The sequence below is a fragment of the Anabrus simplex genome, chromosome 3, assembly GCF_040414725.1.
Source record: "Anabrus simplex isolate iqAnaSimp1 chromosome 3, ASM4041472v1, whole genome shotgun sequence".
Classification (NCBI taxonomy): domain Eukaryota; kingdom Metazoa; phylum Arthropoda; class Insecta; order Orthoptera; family Tettigoniidae; genus Anabrus; species Anabrus simplex.
The window spans coordinates 145,939,802-145,957,785 of NC_090267.1; the positions used below are offsets into that span (position 1 = coordinate 145,939,802).

Consider the following 17,984-nt stretch of genomic DNA (forward strand, 5'->3'; position numbering starts at 1 on the left):
TATTTTTAAAAACTCAAAACTGTTTCAACTGGAATCATATTAGTTTGCTTCAGGTCATGTTATCAGCTCATAACAGGAAAAATATTTTCCAGTGTCTATACTTCAAACTCGCATGTCCACTTGCCTGATGTACTCTATTTGACTGTTCAGAAGAAAACTTGTGCTATAATTTTATGCCAAATGGTGATAACTACAAAAGAATTGAACCAATTTTGTGTATAGTATATTTGATGAATATGTAAATGTAAATAAATGGCAAACAAAATATTTGCATATCTGAATTCCCTGAATAATTTATGCACCAGAGATTTTTGCCTGTATTTTTTGTCAAAAAAGACATTACTTATGTGCAAAAATATGATATTATGAACATAACAAAGAACTGTGGATGGTCTTCCAGGATATTAAAAGGGCATTCGGTGGTATACATAGAAACAGAACATTGGTACTATTGAGACAATGTTGGAGAGGATTAAGAATATCTGTGAGAATGCCAACAGTCATGTCAGAACACCGTTATGAGTAACAGGTAACGTACAAATAAAGATGGGATTAAGACAAGGCACTTCTTTTCATCACAGTATGAATGAGATCCAACAAAGAGCTGGTGTCATGATTGGTGCATCTTTGAATACTTTAAAGAATGTTTGGTTAAGACAGTTGACAAAATTTGTGGACAGACCAGTGGAAAGAGAAAAAGGAAAATTCCTCAGGTGGAATAATAGAACAAGGCAGATGGTACCATAAAATGAGGCAGTTCCGATCAGGTGGTATATATACTGTATAAGCATGAAGATCTCACTTCACAGTGTACGTAGCAGAGCTTTACGCCATCGTAGAAGCTCTGTAGTTTGCACTGGGTGAAGAGAGAAACCATTTTCTTATGTGTACTGACTCGTTACGTTGGATGATTCAAAACATAAAGTTCTAGAACATGTTAATGCCTGAATAGCAACAGCCAAGGAGTATGGCCTCATTTTTAGACAAGAGAAGAGTAAAAATGTTATTGACTTTATGTCCCACCAACTACTTTTTACAGTTTTCGGTGATGCCGAGGTGCCAGAATGTAGTCCAGAAGGAGTTCTTTCACGTGCCAGTAAATCTGCTGATACGAGGCTGACAAATACCACTGGACTAAGCCAAGTTGCGGTCAGAAGGCCAGTACCTCAACCTAGTCACCGTGTCTTTTGACCTGGAGAAAGTTTACAATACTACCTGGCGATATGGGATTCTTCCCACATCATACCAGTGGGGATTTTGTGGAAATTTGTCAGCGTTTATTGAGAACTTCATGTCCCTCCGGCTCTTTCGAGTCTGAGTAGGGAATGCATTTTCTCAGTATTACGTTCAAGAAAATGGAGTACCTACACAGGGATCTGTACTGAGAGTCATGCTGTTCGCAATCACAGTCAACGGCATAGTTGCTGCTGCTGGGCCTGCAGTCATTCCATCGCTGTATATAGATTGTTTAGCCTCTACATTACAGCCCCAGAAAGGTGGCATTTGCTGAGAGACAACTACAGCAAGCTATTAACTGAGTCGACAGATGGGCCCTGCAACATGGCTTTCAATTTTCAGTGATGAAAACCTCAATTGTACACTTCCGTCAACGTCAGCTTGTGCATCCTGAACCAGAGCTCCGCGTACAAAACAGTGTCTTACCAATGGTAGACACCTGCAGATTCCTTGGTCTCCATTTTGATAAGAGACTAACGTGGCAGCCCCCTCAACAGCATTTTGAGGGGGGCTGACCATGCGGTGCAGCTACGTTTCTACATGGCAACAGTCCTCTCCCAAATGGACTATGGTAGTGTGGCACATGGTTCAGTATCAAGATCTACGCTGAACCTTTTAGATAGTGTTCATCATAGTGGAGTTAGGCTGGCAACGGATCTTTCCATACTAACCCCATTCCTAGCCTACTTGCAGAAGCATGAGTTCCATCTTTATGAATAAGGAGGCAGCAGTTACTCTTCATGTATGCTGCCAAAATTCGTGAAATGCCTCTACAACCAAGCTATCAATGCATCTTTAGTACCCAACATCACCAGATGTACAAAGACCACTATACCCTTCCCCCCGACTGCCCCCGACTGCTATACTGTAAATAATTTTAAAATTTATAATTTCTTAAGAGTGCATCAATTATTTTTCAGAGCACCACTGCGGAACTCTGCTATAATTACCCAGTAATTTTAAGCATTGGTGCAGACTTCTTATTCTCTGAACTTATATTGTTTAACCATCACCATTGTACAAGAGTTTCTCGTACTTAATTTTGCCATTGTAATTTATACTAATTTGTGCATGTTAAATACTAATCAGGTACCTGATTTTTACCTTGAGGTGATAATTTTTGACTGATGATGCCCTCAATGAAGGGCGAAACATGTCTCAAGCGGAATTAAGAATAAATTCCTAAATGTAGAATGTTTATGTATTGAATAGGTGACAAAATAAACCATTAGCATCCTACATCGATAGCTTGTGTCGTGAGTTAGATATGGCTATTGGTGGTTGTCTTGAACAGACTTCTAGCGAGGTACCTCCATGGTTAATTCCATGACCGGATATATGGCTAGATCTACTCCATGGACCCAAGGTGAACACGGATGTCTCTGTTCATCGGAGGTATTTCCAGGACTTTGTTCACCAGTACCTGACCCCAAGACATGTCTTCACGGATGGTTCTAAGATCGGAGAAAATGTGGGTTACTCTTTCGTCACCGATTATACTGTATAAGCATGAAGATCTCACTTCACAATGTATGTAGCAGAGCTTTACGCCATCTTAGAAGCTCTGTAGTTTGCACTGGGTGAAGAAAGAAACCATTTTCTCATGTGTACCGACTCGTTAAATTCTTTGCAGTCTACTGACACCTGTTTTTTGGAACACTCAATGGTGCAGCAGATTCATGACCTTCTAGCCAGGTTATGTGTAGAGCCCTGCGCGGATATAAAAAATAATATCCGCATCCGCACTTCCTTCATCCGCATCCATGAATGGTTATCCACATCCGCAAAATGAGGAAAGAAACCATTTTCTCATGTGTACCGACTCGTTAAATTCTTTGCAGTCTATTGACACCTGTTTATTGGAACACTCAATGGTGCAGCAGATTCATGACCTTCTAGCCAGGTTATGTGTAGAGCCCTGCGCAGATATAAAAAATAATATCCGCATCCACACTTCCTTCGTCCGCATCCATGAATGGTTATCCACATTCGCAAAATGGTTATCCGTGGAGATTGTAAATATTTGAGCAGAGTATATTACACCCAAGGTATTGAAATGAATAGATCTGTAAACATAATAAAATAGGCCTGACGCCTGGCACCAGAACCTCTATAGTCACAGGTTTATTAGGAATTTTCTCCTGCGACAATTAACGACGGATTGACCTTTGTTCCTCCCTTCGATCAACTGCGGGCAGGAATCAGTTAGGCTTAGGTTAAATTTACTGCTTTATAGTCTCAAGGCTCTTTATATATCACCATTCTCCCATACCAATGTCAAGGGTTGCTTAACCGCAAGCAAAAACAATAGCATACCTGGGTGAAAATCAATAAACATCATTATTTATAACTTTTTCTTTCTTACTATTTGTTTTACGTCTGCACCAATACAGATAGGTCTTATCGCAACGATGGGACAGGAAAGGCCTAGGAATGGGAAGGAAGCGGCCGTGGCCTTAATTAAGGTACAGCCTCAGCGTTTGCCTGATGTGAAAATGGGAAACCACGGAAAACCATCTTCAGGGCTGCCGACAGTGGGGTTCAAACCCACTATCTCTCGGATTCGAGCTCACAGCGGCGCGATCCTAACCGCACGGCCAACTCGCCCGGTATTTATAACTTATCAGCAAAATTATCCGCACTGAAATACAGTTTGTATCCGCCAAGACACTAACTTCGTGGATACCCACATCTGTGCAGGGCCCTAGTTATGTGACGTTGGCACCAGAATAGCTTTTGTATGGCTTCGAAGCCACATAGGGATTGCGGGAAATAAACTTGTGGATGAAGCTGCAAACTCATCAAGGGTTACGAATTTCATGTTGCTGGTCCTTATTGAACTGAGAATAACATATGAATTATAACACAGTAGAGATATCCACCTATTCAAGATGTTAGTATTGAATAGGTGGAAATCTCTACTGTGTTATAATTCATATGAAGCTGCAAAGGAAGCGGTACTTTTACCTCCAAGGACTATGAATGTACCTGCTAAATATATTTGTTCTCAGCTATCATCTTGGTGTCCTGAGAATTGGAGTGGCTATCTATCCGAACTCCCAACAAGCTGAAAGTAATTAAGAAGCCAACCATCGTGTGGTGGTCCTCTTTCCGGCCTTCATGGAGAGAGGCTGCGGTTTTGTGTAGGCTGAAGATAGGACATGGATGATCTACGCTATCTCCTAAAGAGGGAAGACCCCGCAGTGTGTTCTTGTGGTGCCGACTTCACTGTGGCTTACATCCGTACAAAATGTGCTGATCTCTCTGGCCTAAGATGATACGTTGGCCTGCAGGAGACACTCAAAACACATATTAGCTGATGATGCGACTACTGCTGATCTCACCGTTTGCTTTATGTGTGAGACTGGATTAATCAAGATTATGTACATTTTAAAGTGTTCTGTTACTCAGGGAACTTATGTTCCCTTTTGATTTGTTAGTGACCTTTTCTGTCTTGGTACAATATTTTTTGTTTTATTTTACAATTCATCTCAAAATTCCTTTACTGAATAAATTATTTTATTTTATTTTAAATTTCTTTTCCACTTTATTTGTTCAGAGAGGATGATTACCTAGTTGTACTTCCTCTTAAAACAAAATCACCATTACCACCACTACCAACATAGGATGGATGGTGATATGAAAGAATGCACATCACGCCTGGTCCAGGAGGATGAAGCCAACCAAGTGATACGTCAGTTTCTTTATTTATTTACTAATAGTTTAATTTCTCTGTGAGGAAAATTGTGTTCCTTTTCTTATTTACGTTAACATGCAAAACATAGTGGAATTTAAGAACCTTGAGATGCTAGGGTTCTTCAGGAATTTTAATGGGAGGATTAAATCTTCAAAATTATACACTTTAGAAATCGCTGTTCAGGGAGCCATGTCTTAGAAAGTGACCATATCTAGGTGTTATAATTTATTGCTTAGCGAATGTAAAAATATATCTTTAAAGTATTTCCTGTCAAATTAATAGATCAAGCTATACTATGTGTTTTACCATTAGAACTAGATGTTGCAGTGATGTAAGGGATCTTTTAAAATAACTACAGGGAATGTACAGTCAGTATGTGGTAATTTCAAGTAAATGGATTGCAATGATTTATTGGGCTACATATTAATGTGTGAAATGAATATTATCTTTGGAATAATTAAGACTCATGATGAAATGAAAGTAGAATGAAGGATATGTTACTGATTTGAGTTATAGTCTTCAGGTATATGCATGGTCGGAAGTGATATATATAATGTTCTTAAATGGAATAATATAATGTTGTTGACAGTGAGGGAATCAATATGAGATAATGTGAATAGTACCTGGGATCTTTGGTCATAGTCAGTGGGTTTTAGATCGTCGAGTTAAATATAACAAGTATACTAATGGAGGAATAGTGATGTGAATCTTCAAAATGTGCCATGTGTAATAGTGCTCATGCTGCGTAAATGAATCTGCAAGAAAATAGTATTTATGCATAATGAAAGGATGTTCAATCATAACAAAGTCATACATATGTTATTGTTTCTTACATCGCCCAGCACCGTTTTTATTATATGGGAAGCTCTTCTGATCTATGCACGATCTTGATGCATAGGTAGTAAAGTCGTTTACAGAAATCCCAGGAGCAGACCAGGAACAACCCAGATCAACTTTGGTGTGGTTATTACTGAAATTATTTTTATTTGAATTGAGTAGTATTGCCTTCATCTAGGAGGAGGATCACATGCCAGTCTACAATTTGGTTATGTTCTGCAGGCATGCTGATGCTTGTTTTATTGTTTTCTTCCAGCTTCGCTTGTTGTTGATGTATATATCATCGTTTGTTATTTGTATATACATATGTTTTCTTTCAGTGTGTTCCAAGTTATGAGAAGGGTTGAGCTATGTTATGCCTGTCTTTGCCATTCTTAACTCTTAACTATGGCTTTTTTGTTGATTTGTGATTGAAATCTCTTTCATGTTTTTGGAGCTCAATTATGTTTAATCTTGTTGTATATATTAGTTTACAATGATTTGTCTTACTGCAAAGAGGAATTAAACTAAGGTTGTAATAAGATTTATGCATGATGTTAATACAATTATGACAACCATGGAAAAATAGAATAAATTGGATATAAACGTATATGAAAAGGTTGTAAACAAATGGAATACGAAGGTGCATTGAACAGATACAAGACATTTAATTCCATATGAACTTTACTGCTACAACTATTAAAAACGTTTTTCCTGCCCTGAAGGGGGAGGCAGGCCTCATAGACGGTGATGCCGTCTCTCAGGCCGGGAGATTTGTTATGATGAAGATGCACGGAGAAGGTGAGGGGGTTGGTGACTGTGGCCTACACTAGGAACTGTCCTGGCATTCGCCTTGGTGCAGGAGAACGGGAAAACACAGAAAACCATTCTCAGGACAGCTGACGGTTGGGGCCAGGTGTGAGGTTCTGCCCTGTCCCATCTCCCGAATGCAGAGGTGTGGAGCCACGGTAGAGCCATGGCCACCCATCCTCTGCTCGGTTGGCCGGTTGGAGTGAAGAGCTGTTGGACCACGGACCAGCTGTGGCCATTTGTGGGGCAAGACCCAATCTGCATCCACCGACGATGAACTCTGGTAATTGTACAATCATATAAATGCTGTTTGCGGTGTACTTATATGTTTTATCTTATAACTGAAATTCAGTCAGATATGTCGAGTATGGGATTCAAATACTGTATCTCACAAGTATCATCATTGTTAGTTTCCAACCAGAGTGATTGTTGACAATGAGAATTAATCTCGAGATAATAGGTATCAATACCTCATTATCTGATGATTGTATCTATCCACCCATGATTTGCTACTAATTTAAATTTAAGCTATCAGTATTTTAATCCATTTTACCCTTTCTAATGAAATTATCCTGTCATATATCCCCTCATTTATTGATGTATGTAAATGCCATTGCACAAGATGACTGACTGTCTCAGGCCATCCTAAAATTTATATTGAATTAAGTCTTCATCAGAACTCACTAGTCCCTGCAGGTTAAAGCAATGAATGAGAAGAGCCAGAGGCAGCTGATTATTCAAATCTCCAGGTAGTATACGATAGCTCTATCATGTTATTTTGAGCACATATTTGTCTCCCATTCCTGGGGCCGTACTGATACTAGTACAATACATATCTACTTCTTTTTTTTTTGAACTGAACAATGTTGCAACAACTCTCCTTGAATAAACTGAGAAGTCTCTCTACCAATACATACTACACAACAATTGTTGGAGCATTCAGAACTCACAAGTGGACTGCATTGTTAGTTTCCAACCAGAGCGATTGTTGACAATGAGAATTGCTCTCGAGATAATAGGTATCAATCCCTCATTATCTGATGATTGTATCTATCCACCCATGATTTGCTACTAATTTAAGCTATCAGTATTTTAATCCATTTTACCCTTTCTAATGAAATTTTCATGTTGCTGATGCCTTTGTTCAGGAAGAATAATGTTATTCTGAATATTCCACTAAGAGTAATGTAAGACTGTATCATCATTCAAGCAAATAACTATATTGTACACTGTTAAAAGGATGATAACTCTGAAAAGCATTCTAGACTTCTGTTGGAATAATTTCTTACTTTTCTTCTCTACAAATTACATTTTGCCCAGTATTTCTGATTGATACTGTATAAAGCATAGTGAAACCAGGTAACTCACCAGGATATGGTGTTCTTGCCAAAGAAAATAACTCCCACAACACTATTCCAAAAGACCAAACATCAGACTGAGTGGAGAATACTCGGTCTCTGATGGATTCGACTGCCATCCACTTTATAGGTAGGGGACCCTGTGAATCATTAGAAAATGAATTTGATCATACTGTTCATTTCACTCTCAAAAGTTGGCATCTCTGAAAACCCTTAAAAAGTAGTTAGTGGGACGTAAAAACAATAACATTACTATTACTCTTAAAAGTAGCAATGCTTTATCTGCTTCAATTTAAAAGGTTGTAATTATTTTATGTAGTAATTTATTTTGATACTAGACATGTCAGCTTTCAAAAATGAAAATAAAATTAGGGAATTTCTTGAAAGATATTATGACATATGACTTACCACTGATGAGATAACCTGAATCAATTCTAGAAAACTTATCACATTTCACTACTGCAGTATACATAATTATTTCCATGATTTCTTGATAAACGCCAAAGATAGTTTCTTCCTTGGCTTGCTCATTATTTTATTATTCACACCACACATCAACAAAAGTGAAATTTCATTCTGCTGTTACTTCTTAAAAATGAAACATGCAACAAATTAGTTACTGGACCTGCCATATACTGGCCATCTACTGATGGAAGAAGGAAAAGCATGGTAATTTTAGACCTTACAAGAATCAGAAGATCATACACAGCAATTGGGACAGGAGAAAGGATAAAAACAGGGGGCCTCCAACTGAAATCAGTTGCAGTTGGCATGTTGTGGCATGGATTTGTATTAAATTACATACTTACATCTCCTTTCTTCTTGTAATTGTCAGACTTGTACATGCTTTTTGCCAAGCCAAAATCACAGATCTTAACAATGTCATGATCTGCTAACAAGACATTGCGAGCAGCTAGATCTCCATGCAATACCTGTAAACACAAATTAAGACATGTATTAAATTCATCTAATTGCTTTCACAAATCATATTTTGAAAATTAGCATTGTTACACTTTGAATGTGTTTGAATTTCCTCAAGATCACTCGTACAGACAGCATAAAAGGACTAAAGCACATGATACACATTTTGGATCAATAAACAAGTGAAAATGAACTCCCGCTAATAGAGATCTGCACTAATAATGAATTTGTCCTAACAAATTCTCAGTTCAAAACTGAAAAATATGGCTGTATACATGATTTGATGCCTGAAGATATCATACTTCATAATTATTGGAGAGAGATTCAAAAACCAGGTTTTGGACAGCAAAACCTTTTTAAGAGCAGGCATGAACTCTGATCACAACTTGTTTGTAATGAAATGGTGACAGAAACTGTAGAAAAAAAAAGAATGCAAAGAGTTGAAGAAAAAGGAAATACACTGACTGATAGAGCAAATGCAACACCAAGAAGGAGTGGTCAGAACTTTATGCCAATTGCAGGGTAGACTGACGTCACTGAGGTATGCTCATGATGTGAAATGCGCCGCTGTGCTGCGCACGTAGCGAACGATAAATGGGACACGGCGTTGGCGAATGGCCCACTTCGTACCGTGATTTCTCAGCCGACAGTCATTGTAGAACGTGTTGTTGTGTGCCACAGGACACGTGTATAGCTAAGAATGCCAGGCCGCCGTCAACGGAGGCATTTCCAGCAGACAGACGACTTTACGAGGGGTATGGTGATCGGGCTGAGAAGGGCAGGTTGGTCGCTTCGTCAAATCGCAGCCGATACCCATAGGGATGTGTCCACGGTGCAGCGCCTGTGGCGAAGATGGTTGGCGGAGGGACATGTGGCACGTGCAAGGGGTCCAGGCGCAGCCCGAGTGACGTCAGCACGCGAGGATCGGCGCATCCGCCGCCAAGCGGTGGCAGCCCCGCACGCCACGTCAACCGCCATTCTTCAGCATGTGCAAGACACCCTGGCTGTTCCAATATCGACCAGAACAATTTCCCGTCGATTGGTTGAAGGAGGCCTGCACTCCCGGCGTCCGCTCAGAAGACTACCATTGACTCCACAGCATAGACGTGCACGCCTGGCATGGTGCCGGGCTAGAGCGACTTGGATGAGGGAATGGCGGAACGTCGTGTTCTCCGATGAGTCACGCTTCTGTTCTGTCAGTGATAGTCACCGCAGACGAGTGTGGCGTCGGCGTGGAGAAAGGTCAAATCCGGCAGTAACTGTGGAGCGCCCTACCGCTAGACAACGCGGCATCATGGTTTGGGGCGCTATTGCGTATGATTCCACATCACCTCTAGTGCGTATTCAAGGCACGTTAAATGCCCACCGCTATGTGCAGCATGTGCTGCGGCCGGTGGCACTCCCGTACCTTCAGGGGCTGCCCAATGCTCTGTTTCAGCAGGATAATGCCCGCCCACACACTGCTCGCATCTCCCAACAGGCTCTACGAGGTGTACAGATGCTTCCGTGGCCAGCGTACTCTCCGGATCTCTCACCAATCGAACACGTGTGGGATCTCATTGGATACCAATATAATGGTCCGTTATTGGACATTATAAATTTTCCAGCTAACTCATTCTTGGTTGCCTGCGTTTCGCCCTCGTGTGCTAAGTTAGGCTCGTCAGTTGGGACTTAGCACACCACCCAAGACGCAAGGCTAGTGCATACCGTGGAGGCCACTGCATAGGCTACTTGAAGCCACCAGCAGTGCCAATGCACTATGAGAGCTATGTCTCATTTTCAAAAAATTATGCCTGCCTGGCCATCAAATGATGTAGATGTTGATTCCCATGAGGAACCTAAACTATTTGTCCCGAATGAGTAAATTTATAATACCAATATAATGGTCCGTTATTGGACATTATAAATTTTCCAGCTAACTCATTCTTGGTTGCCTGCGTTTCGCCCTCGTGTGCTAAGTTAGGCTCGTCAGTTGGGACTTAGCACACCACCCAAGACGCAAGGCTAGTGCATACCGTGGAGGCCACTGCATAGGCTACTTGAAGCCACCAGCAGTGCCAATGCACTATGAGAGCTATGTCTCATTTTCAAAAAATTATGCCTGCCTGGCCATCAAATGATGTAGATGTTGATTCCCATGAGGAACCTAAACTATTTGTCCCGAATGAGTAAATTTATAATACCAATATAATGGTCCGTTATTGGACATTATAAATTTTCCAGCTAACTCATTCTTGGTTGCCTGCGTTTCGCCCTCGTGTGCTAAGTTAGGCTCGTCAGTTGGGACTTAGCACACCACCCAAGACGCAAGGCTAGTGCATACCGTGGAGGCCACTGCATAGGCTACTTGAAGCCACCAGCAGTGCCAATGCACTATGAGAGCTATGTCTCATTTTCAAAAAATTATGCCTGCCTGGCCATCAAATGATGTAGATGTTGATTCCCATGAGGAACCTAAACGAGCCTAACTTAGCACACGAGGGCGAAACGCAGGCAACCAAGAATGAGTTAGCTGGAAAATTTATAATGTCCAATAACGGACCATTATATTGGTATTATAAATTTACTCATTCGGGACAAATAGTTTAGGTTCCTCATGGGAATCAACATCTACATCATTTGATGGCCAGGCAGGCATAATTTTTTGAAAATGAGACATAGCTCTCATAGTGCATTGGCACTGCTGGTGGCTTCAAGTAGCCTATGCAGTGGCCTCCACGGTATGCACTAGCCTTGCGTCTTGGGTGGTGTGCTAAGTCCCAACTGACGAGCCTAACTTAGCACACGAGGGCGAAACGCAGGCAACCAAGAATGAGTTAGCTGGAAAATTTATAATGTCCAATAACGGACCATTATATTGGTATTATAAATTTACTCATTCGGGACAAATAGTTTAGGTTCCTCATGGGAATCAACATCTACATCATTTGATGGCCAGGCAGGCATAATTTTTTGAAAATGAGACATAGCTCTCATAGTGCATTGGCACTGCTGGTAGCTTCAAGTAGCCTATGCAGTGGCCTCCACGGTATGCACTAGCCTTGCGTCTTGGGTGGTGTGCTAAGTCCCAACTGACGAGCCTAACTTAGCACACGAGGGCGAAACGCAGGCAACCAAGAATGAGTTAGCTGGAAAATTTATAATGTCCAATAACGGACCATTATATTGGTATTATAAATTTACTCATTCGGGACAAATAGTTTAGGTTCCTCATGGGAATCAACATCTACATCATTTGATGGCCAGGCAGGCATAATTTTTTGAAAATGAGACATAGCTCTCATAGTGCATTGGCACTGCTGGTGGCTTCAAGTAGCCTATGCAGTGGCCTCCACGGTATGCACTAGCCTTGCGTCTTGGGTGGTGTGCTAAGTCCCAACTGACGAGCCTAACTTAGCACACGAGGGCGAAACGCAGGCAACCAAGAATGAGTTAGCTGGAAAATTTATAATGTCCAATAACGGACCATTATATTGGTATTATAAATTTACTCATTCGGGACAAATAGTTTAGGTTCCTCATGGGAATCAACATCTACATCATTTGATGGCCAGGCAGGCATAATTTTTTGAAAATGAGACATAGCTCTCATAGTGCATTGGCACTGCTGGTGGCTTCAAGTAGCCTATGCAGTGGCCTCCACGGTATGCACTAGCCTTGCGTCTTGGGTGGTGTGCTAAGTCCCAACTGACGAGCCTAACTTAGCACACGAGGGCGAAACGCAGGCAACCAAGAATGAGTTAGCTGGAAAATTTATAATGTCCAATAACGGACCATTATATTGGTATTATAAATTTACTCATTCGGGACAAATAGTTTAGGTTCCTCATGGGAATCAACATCTACATCATCTCATTGGATGCCGTTTGCAAACTCTGCCCCAGCCTCGTACGGATGACCAACTGTGGCAAATGGTTGACAGAGAATGGAGAACCATCCCTCAGGACACCATCCGCACTCTTATTGACTCTGTACCTCGACGTGTTTCTGCGTGCATCGCCGCTCGCGGTGGTCCTACATCCTACTGAGTCGATGCCGTGCGCATTGTGTAACCTGCATATCGGTTTGAAATAAACATCAATTATTCATCCGTGCCGTCTCTGTTTTTTCTCCAACTTTCATCCCTTTCGAACCACTCCTCCTTGGTGTTGCATTGTCACTGTCAGTCAGTGTAAGTAAAAGTTGCAAGAAGAATGTTATTCTGAGACTAGCAGGTGTGTTTAAACAAAAAGCTACAGCTATAATCTTCAACCCAATAGGAATCAAAACCCACAACCTTCTGAGCCAAAGGTCACAATGTTGGTTATTCATCTAGTAGCTGATATGAGTGAAGAATTGGAATCACAGATAAGGCATTTTATAGATGATGTTATACTATAATAGATAAACTACAGGATTGTGAGCAGCTGCATGATGATCTTGACAATGTTGTGAGATGGACAGCAGGCGATGGATGATAGTAAAGGGGTGAAAAGTCAGGCTGCAAATTTCCTCTCAGTTTTAATTTATGTGTTCATGGGGTGAAAATACTGAATGGGTATCACTGTAATAATAATAATAATAATAATAATAATAATAATAATAATAATAATAATAATAATAATAATGTTATTTGTTTTACGTCCCACTAACTACTCTTTTACGGTTTTCGGAGACGCCGAGGTGCCGGAATTTAGTCCCGCAGGAGTTCTTTTATGTGCCAGTAAATCTACCGACACGAGGCTGACGTATTTGAGCACCTTCAAATAGCACCGGACTGAGCCAGGATCGAACCTGCCAAGTTGGGTTCAGAAGGCCAGCGCCTTAACCGTCTGAGCCACTCAGCCCGGCAGGTATCACTGTAAGTATTAAGGTGTTAATATAAGGAAAGATCTTCATTGTGGTGATCACATAAAAGGGTTTGTAAATAAATGTTACAGATCTCTTTATATGGTTGTAAGGGTATTTAGGGGTTGTAGTAAGGATGTAAAGGAGAGGGTGTATAAGTCACTGGTGAGTATAGTTGCAGTGGGTATGGGGACCTTCACCAGGATTACTTGACTTGAAAAAACTGGAAAAGATCCAAAGGAAAGCAATCACTAATTGTTCTAGGTGATCTCCGATGAAAGATTAGTGTTATGAAAATATTGCAAACTTCGGGATGCGAAGACTTGGGAGTAAAGAGAGGAGCAGTTCTACAAAGCAGTATATTCCATGCTGTCAGCAGAGAGATGGCATGGAATGATATTAGTAGGCAAATAAGCTTCAGCAGCATTTTTAAAAGTAGGAAAGATCTTAGTATGAAGATAAAGCTAGAATTCAATAGGACAAATTGGCGCAAATATTTGTTTATAGGAAGAGGAATGAGGGATTAGAATAATTTGCCAAGGGAGATGTTCGATAAATTTCTAACTTGGAATCGTTTAAGAAAAGACTAGGTAAGCAACTGATAGGAAATCTGCCACCTGAGCAACAATCTTATATGCAACTAGCAAGATACCCGTGCTTCGCTACGGTATTATACTGAAATTTATAATTGAATGCTTATTGTTTTAGATATATAATCCGCCGAAATTCGCGATCTGACTCGTTTTCTGCGAGAATCCACCAAAATTCCCGATCTGACTCGTTTTCTATTATTTTACGGCACGTTTCCTCCCATTTTTCAATCTTCCTTTTCAGCAATCGATTTCGTACTTCCCGGGTTAGGCTCAGGTATTCCTCCCGGTCAGTTGGGTCCGTAAATCTGTGCCATCTTTTCCTATAATCATTTTTAATATGGATAAAATCCTTCAGGAGATCCAGCGTGGTGTCATATTGGGTGCCTTGGCGGCACTGAACCCGCGGCCAGGCTGCATTCTTAGTCATTACCTGTCCAGGAGCCGTTTCCGGCGCGGTCCGCACATTTGACGACGGTCCGGAACATTATTATTATTATTATTATTATTATTATTATGTGTTGTTGGAATGGCTGATGACAGGGAAAACCGGAGTATCCGGAGAAAAACCTGTCCCGCCTCCGTTTTGTCCAGCACGAATGACACATGGAGCGAACGGGATTTGAACCACGGAACCCAGCTGTGAGAGGCCGGCACGCTTGCGTCTGAGCAACGGAGGATCCTTATAAGTACATTAATAACAGTAAAATCAACTGGTCTCACCTCCTTCTACACCCCACCGCCGTTAAGTTTATTTACCGCCACCTCCCCCCCCCCCCCCACGAAAAATTAAAAGAAGGCTTGTTTCTTTATGTTTAAGGGAGATTCCAAACACCAATGTTCACGTCTATTACCTTCAGCTTTGAGATATAAGTATCCCCATAAAAATAATTTACTTTTTGCACTTCATTTCACACTACTCCTCCCCTCCCCAAGTGAATTTTCCCGCAAAAAATACTTGTTTCTTTAATAGTAAAGGATCTTCTAAATACCAATTATCACGACTCAAAATTCTTCAGTTATTGATTTATGTGTCCTCATTAAAGGAATTCAACTCCTTTACACTCCCGCCCTCCAAGATGGTCCCCCCCCCCAAACGCGTTTTTCTTTGTTTTTAAAGGAGATCCAAATACGAATTATCACGTCTGTAACAACTTTAGTTTTTATTAGATGTATGTATTCTCATACAATTAAGTCAATTAATTTTTCAATTCTTTCACCCCCCCCCCCCTTCATTGGATTTTCCGACAATACGTGTTTCTTTACTTTTAAAGCAGATTCCAAATATCAAATTTCACGTCTGTAACATCTTCATATTTGAGATATCAGTAGCCTAATTAAAAGAATTCAACACCATTTTCAGTCACTTTACCCCCCCCCCCGCTCCACCCAAGTGGTATTTCCGAAAACTAAAAATACACGTTTCTTTATGTTTAATAGAGATAAAAAATACCATTTTTCACTTCTGTAACATGTTAAGTTTTTTTAGATATACTGTAAAAATTCTCATTTTAAAATTTCACCCCTTTTGAGTTCCCCTTAAGTGGAGTTTGCCAAAACAAATCACCTATGTTTCTTTACATTTACAGGAGATTCCAAACACCCACTTTTTACGTCTGTAACATTTTACGTTTCCAAGATATTCTGTAGATATAGTCTTTCAAAAAATTCACCCCAATTTGTCACTCCTACTTAACCGCCATTAATTGGATTTTCCAAAAACTAAAAAAATACGTGTTTCTTTATTTTTAAAGGAGATCCCTTATACAAATTTTCAGTTCTGTAATATCTTCCGTTTCTGAGATATATGTATCCCCACTAAAAGCATTCCACCCATTTTTCACCCTTTTACACCCCTCCTATTGGGATTTACAGGAAACAAAAAAATTCTTTATTTTCTTTATTTTTAGAGGAGATTCTAACTACTAATTGTTACATCTGTAAATTTTAAAGTTTTAAGATGTAGACACACTCATTTCAAAAAATCAACCCCCTTTTCACCCCCCAATATTTGGATTTTCCAAAAACGAAAAAAATATGTGTTGCTTTACTTTTAAAGTAGATCCCAAATACCAATTTTCAGGTCTGTAATATCTTCAGGTTCTGAAATATAAGTAGCCTCATTAAAGGCATTCAACACATTATTCACCCTTTTACAGCCTTCCTATTGGGATTTTCCGAAAACAAAAAAATACGTGTTTCTTTATTTTTAAAGGACATTATAAATACCAATTTTCACATCTGTAAACTTTTAAAATTTTCATATGTAGATACACTCATTTTAAAAATTCACACCCCTTTTCACCCCCCCCCCAATTACTTGGATTTTCCAAAAACGAAAAATACCTGTTTCTTTATTATTTTTAAGTAGATCTCAAATACCAATTTTCAGGTCTGTAATATCTTAAGCTTCTGAAATATAATTAGCCTCATTAAAGGTATTTAACATATTTTCACCCTTTTCCACCCTTCCTATTGGGATTTTCCGAAAAGAAAAATATACGTGTTTCCTTATTTTTAAAGGAGATTCTAAGTACTAATTTTTACATTTATAAACTTTAAAAGTTTTGTGATATGTATAGATACTCTAATTTTAGAAATCACCCTCTTCTCACCCCCCATTAATTGGATTTTCCAAAAACAAAAAATACGTGGTTCTTTATTATTAAAGGAGATACAAAACACCAATTTTCAGGTCTGTGATATCTTCAGTTTCTGAGATATAAGTATCCTCATTAAATGCATTCAACCACTTTTCACCCCTTTCCTCCTTTCCTATTAGGATTTTCCGAAAACAAAAAAATACGTGTTTCTTTATTTTTAATGAAGATTCTAAATACCAATTTTTACATCTGTAAACTTTCAACGTTTTAAGATATAGATACACTGATTTTAAAAATTCACCCCCCTTTTCACCCTCCCATTTACTGGATTTACCAAAAACAAAAAATACATGTTTCTTTATTTTTAAAAGAGATCAAAAGTACCAATTTTCAGGTCTGTAAAACCTTTAGTTTCTGAGACATAAGTACCGGTATCCTGATTAAAGGCATTCAACCCCTTTTCACCCTTTTTCGCCCCTCCTATTGGGATTTTCTGAAAACAAAAAAATACGTGTTTCCTTATTTTTAATGAAGAGTCTAAATACCAATTTTTACATTTGTAAACTTTAAAAGTTTTGAGATATAGATACACTCATTTTAAAATTTCACCCCCCTTTTCACCCCCTTAGCGACGGAATATCCAAAAATCCTCTCTTAGCGAGCACCTACATCTTAATATGAATGTATATCCAAAATTTCATTTCATTATGTCCAGTAGTTTTGGCTCGGCGATGATGAATCAGTCAGTCAGTCAGTCAGTCAGTCAGGACAAGCTATTTTATATATATAGATCAGTGGTGCTTAATTTTAAAGATTACTTTACCCAGATTTAATCAATAGAAACGGTATTGTACTATAGGAAGAAAATATTCTAACACATTAAGCTAGATTAACACCAGCAGAAAGTCCAGGAATTAGATGATACAGAATTGCTACCTCATCCATCATACAGCCTAGATGTGTCTTCTGACTATTGTTTGTACCAGTCTATGGTATACCTTTAGGGACAATGGTTAGATAATCTTGAACATGGCAGGAATACTTGTGCAGTGTATTTCATCTCCAAATCTGCCAACAAACTCAGCTGCTGGCCGAGAGGTAGATGAAAGGCATCAAAAGTTCTTTC

The 17,984-nt window shown here is 39.7% G+C and overlaps 1 protein-coding gene across 1 annotated transcript in view; it reads right to left on the bottom strand.

Moving 5' to 3' along the window:
* LOC136866089 (vascular endothelial growth factor receptor 2) overlaps positions 1 to 17,984 on the bottom strand; it is a 254,837-nt gene that overhangs the window by 43,512 nt on the left and 193,341 nt on the right. Inside the window, exons 17-18 of the mRNA XM_068226603.1 lie at positions 8,727 to 8,849; positions 7,928 to 8,057 (exon numbers count right to left, since the gene is read on the bottom strand). Coding sequence (XP_068082704.1) covers positions 7,928 to 8,057; positions 8,727 to 8,849 — 253 coding nt within the window. The remainder of the gene's footprint in view (positions 1 to 7,927; positions 8,058 to 8,726; positions 8,850 to 17,984) is intronic.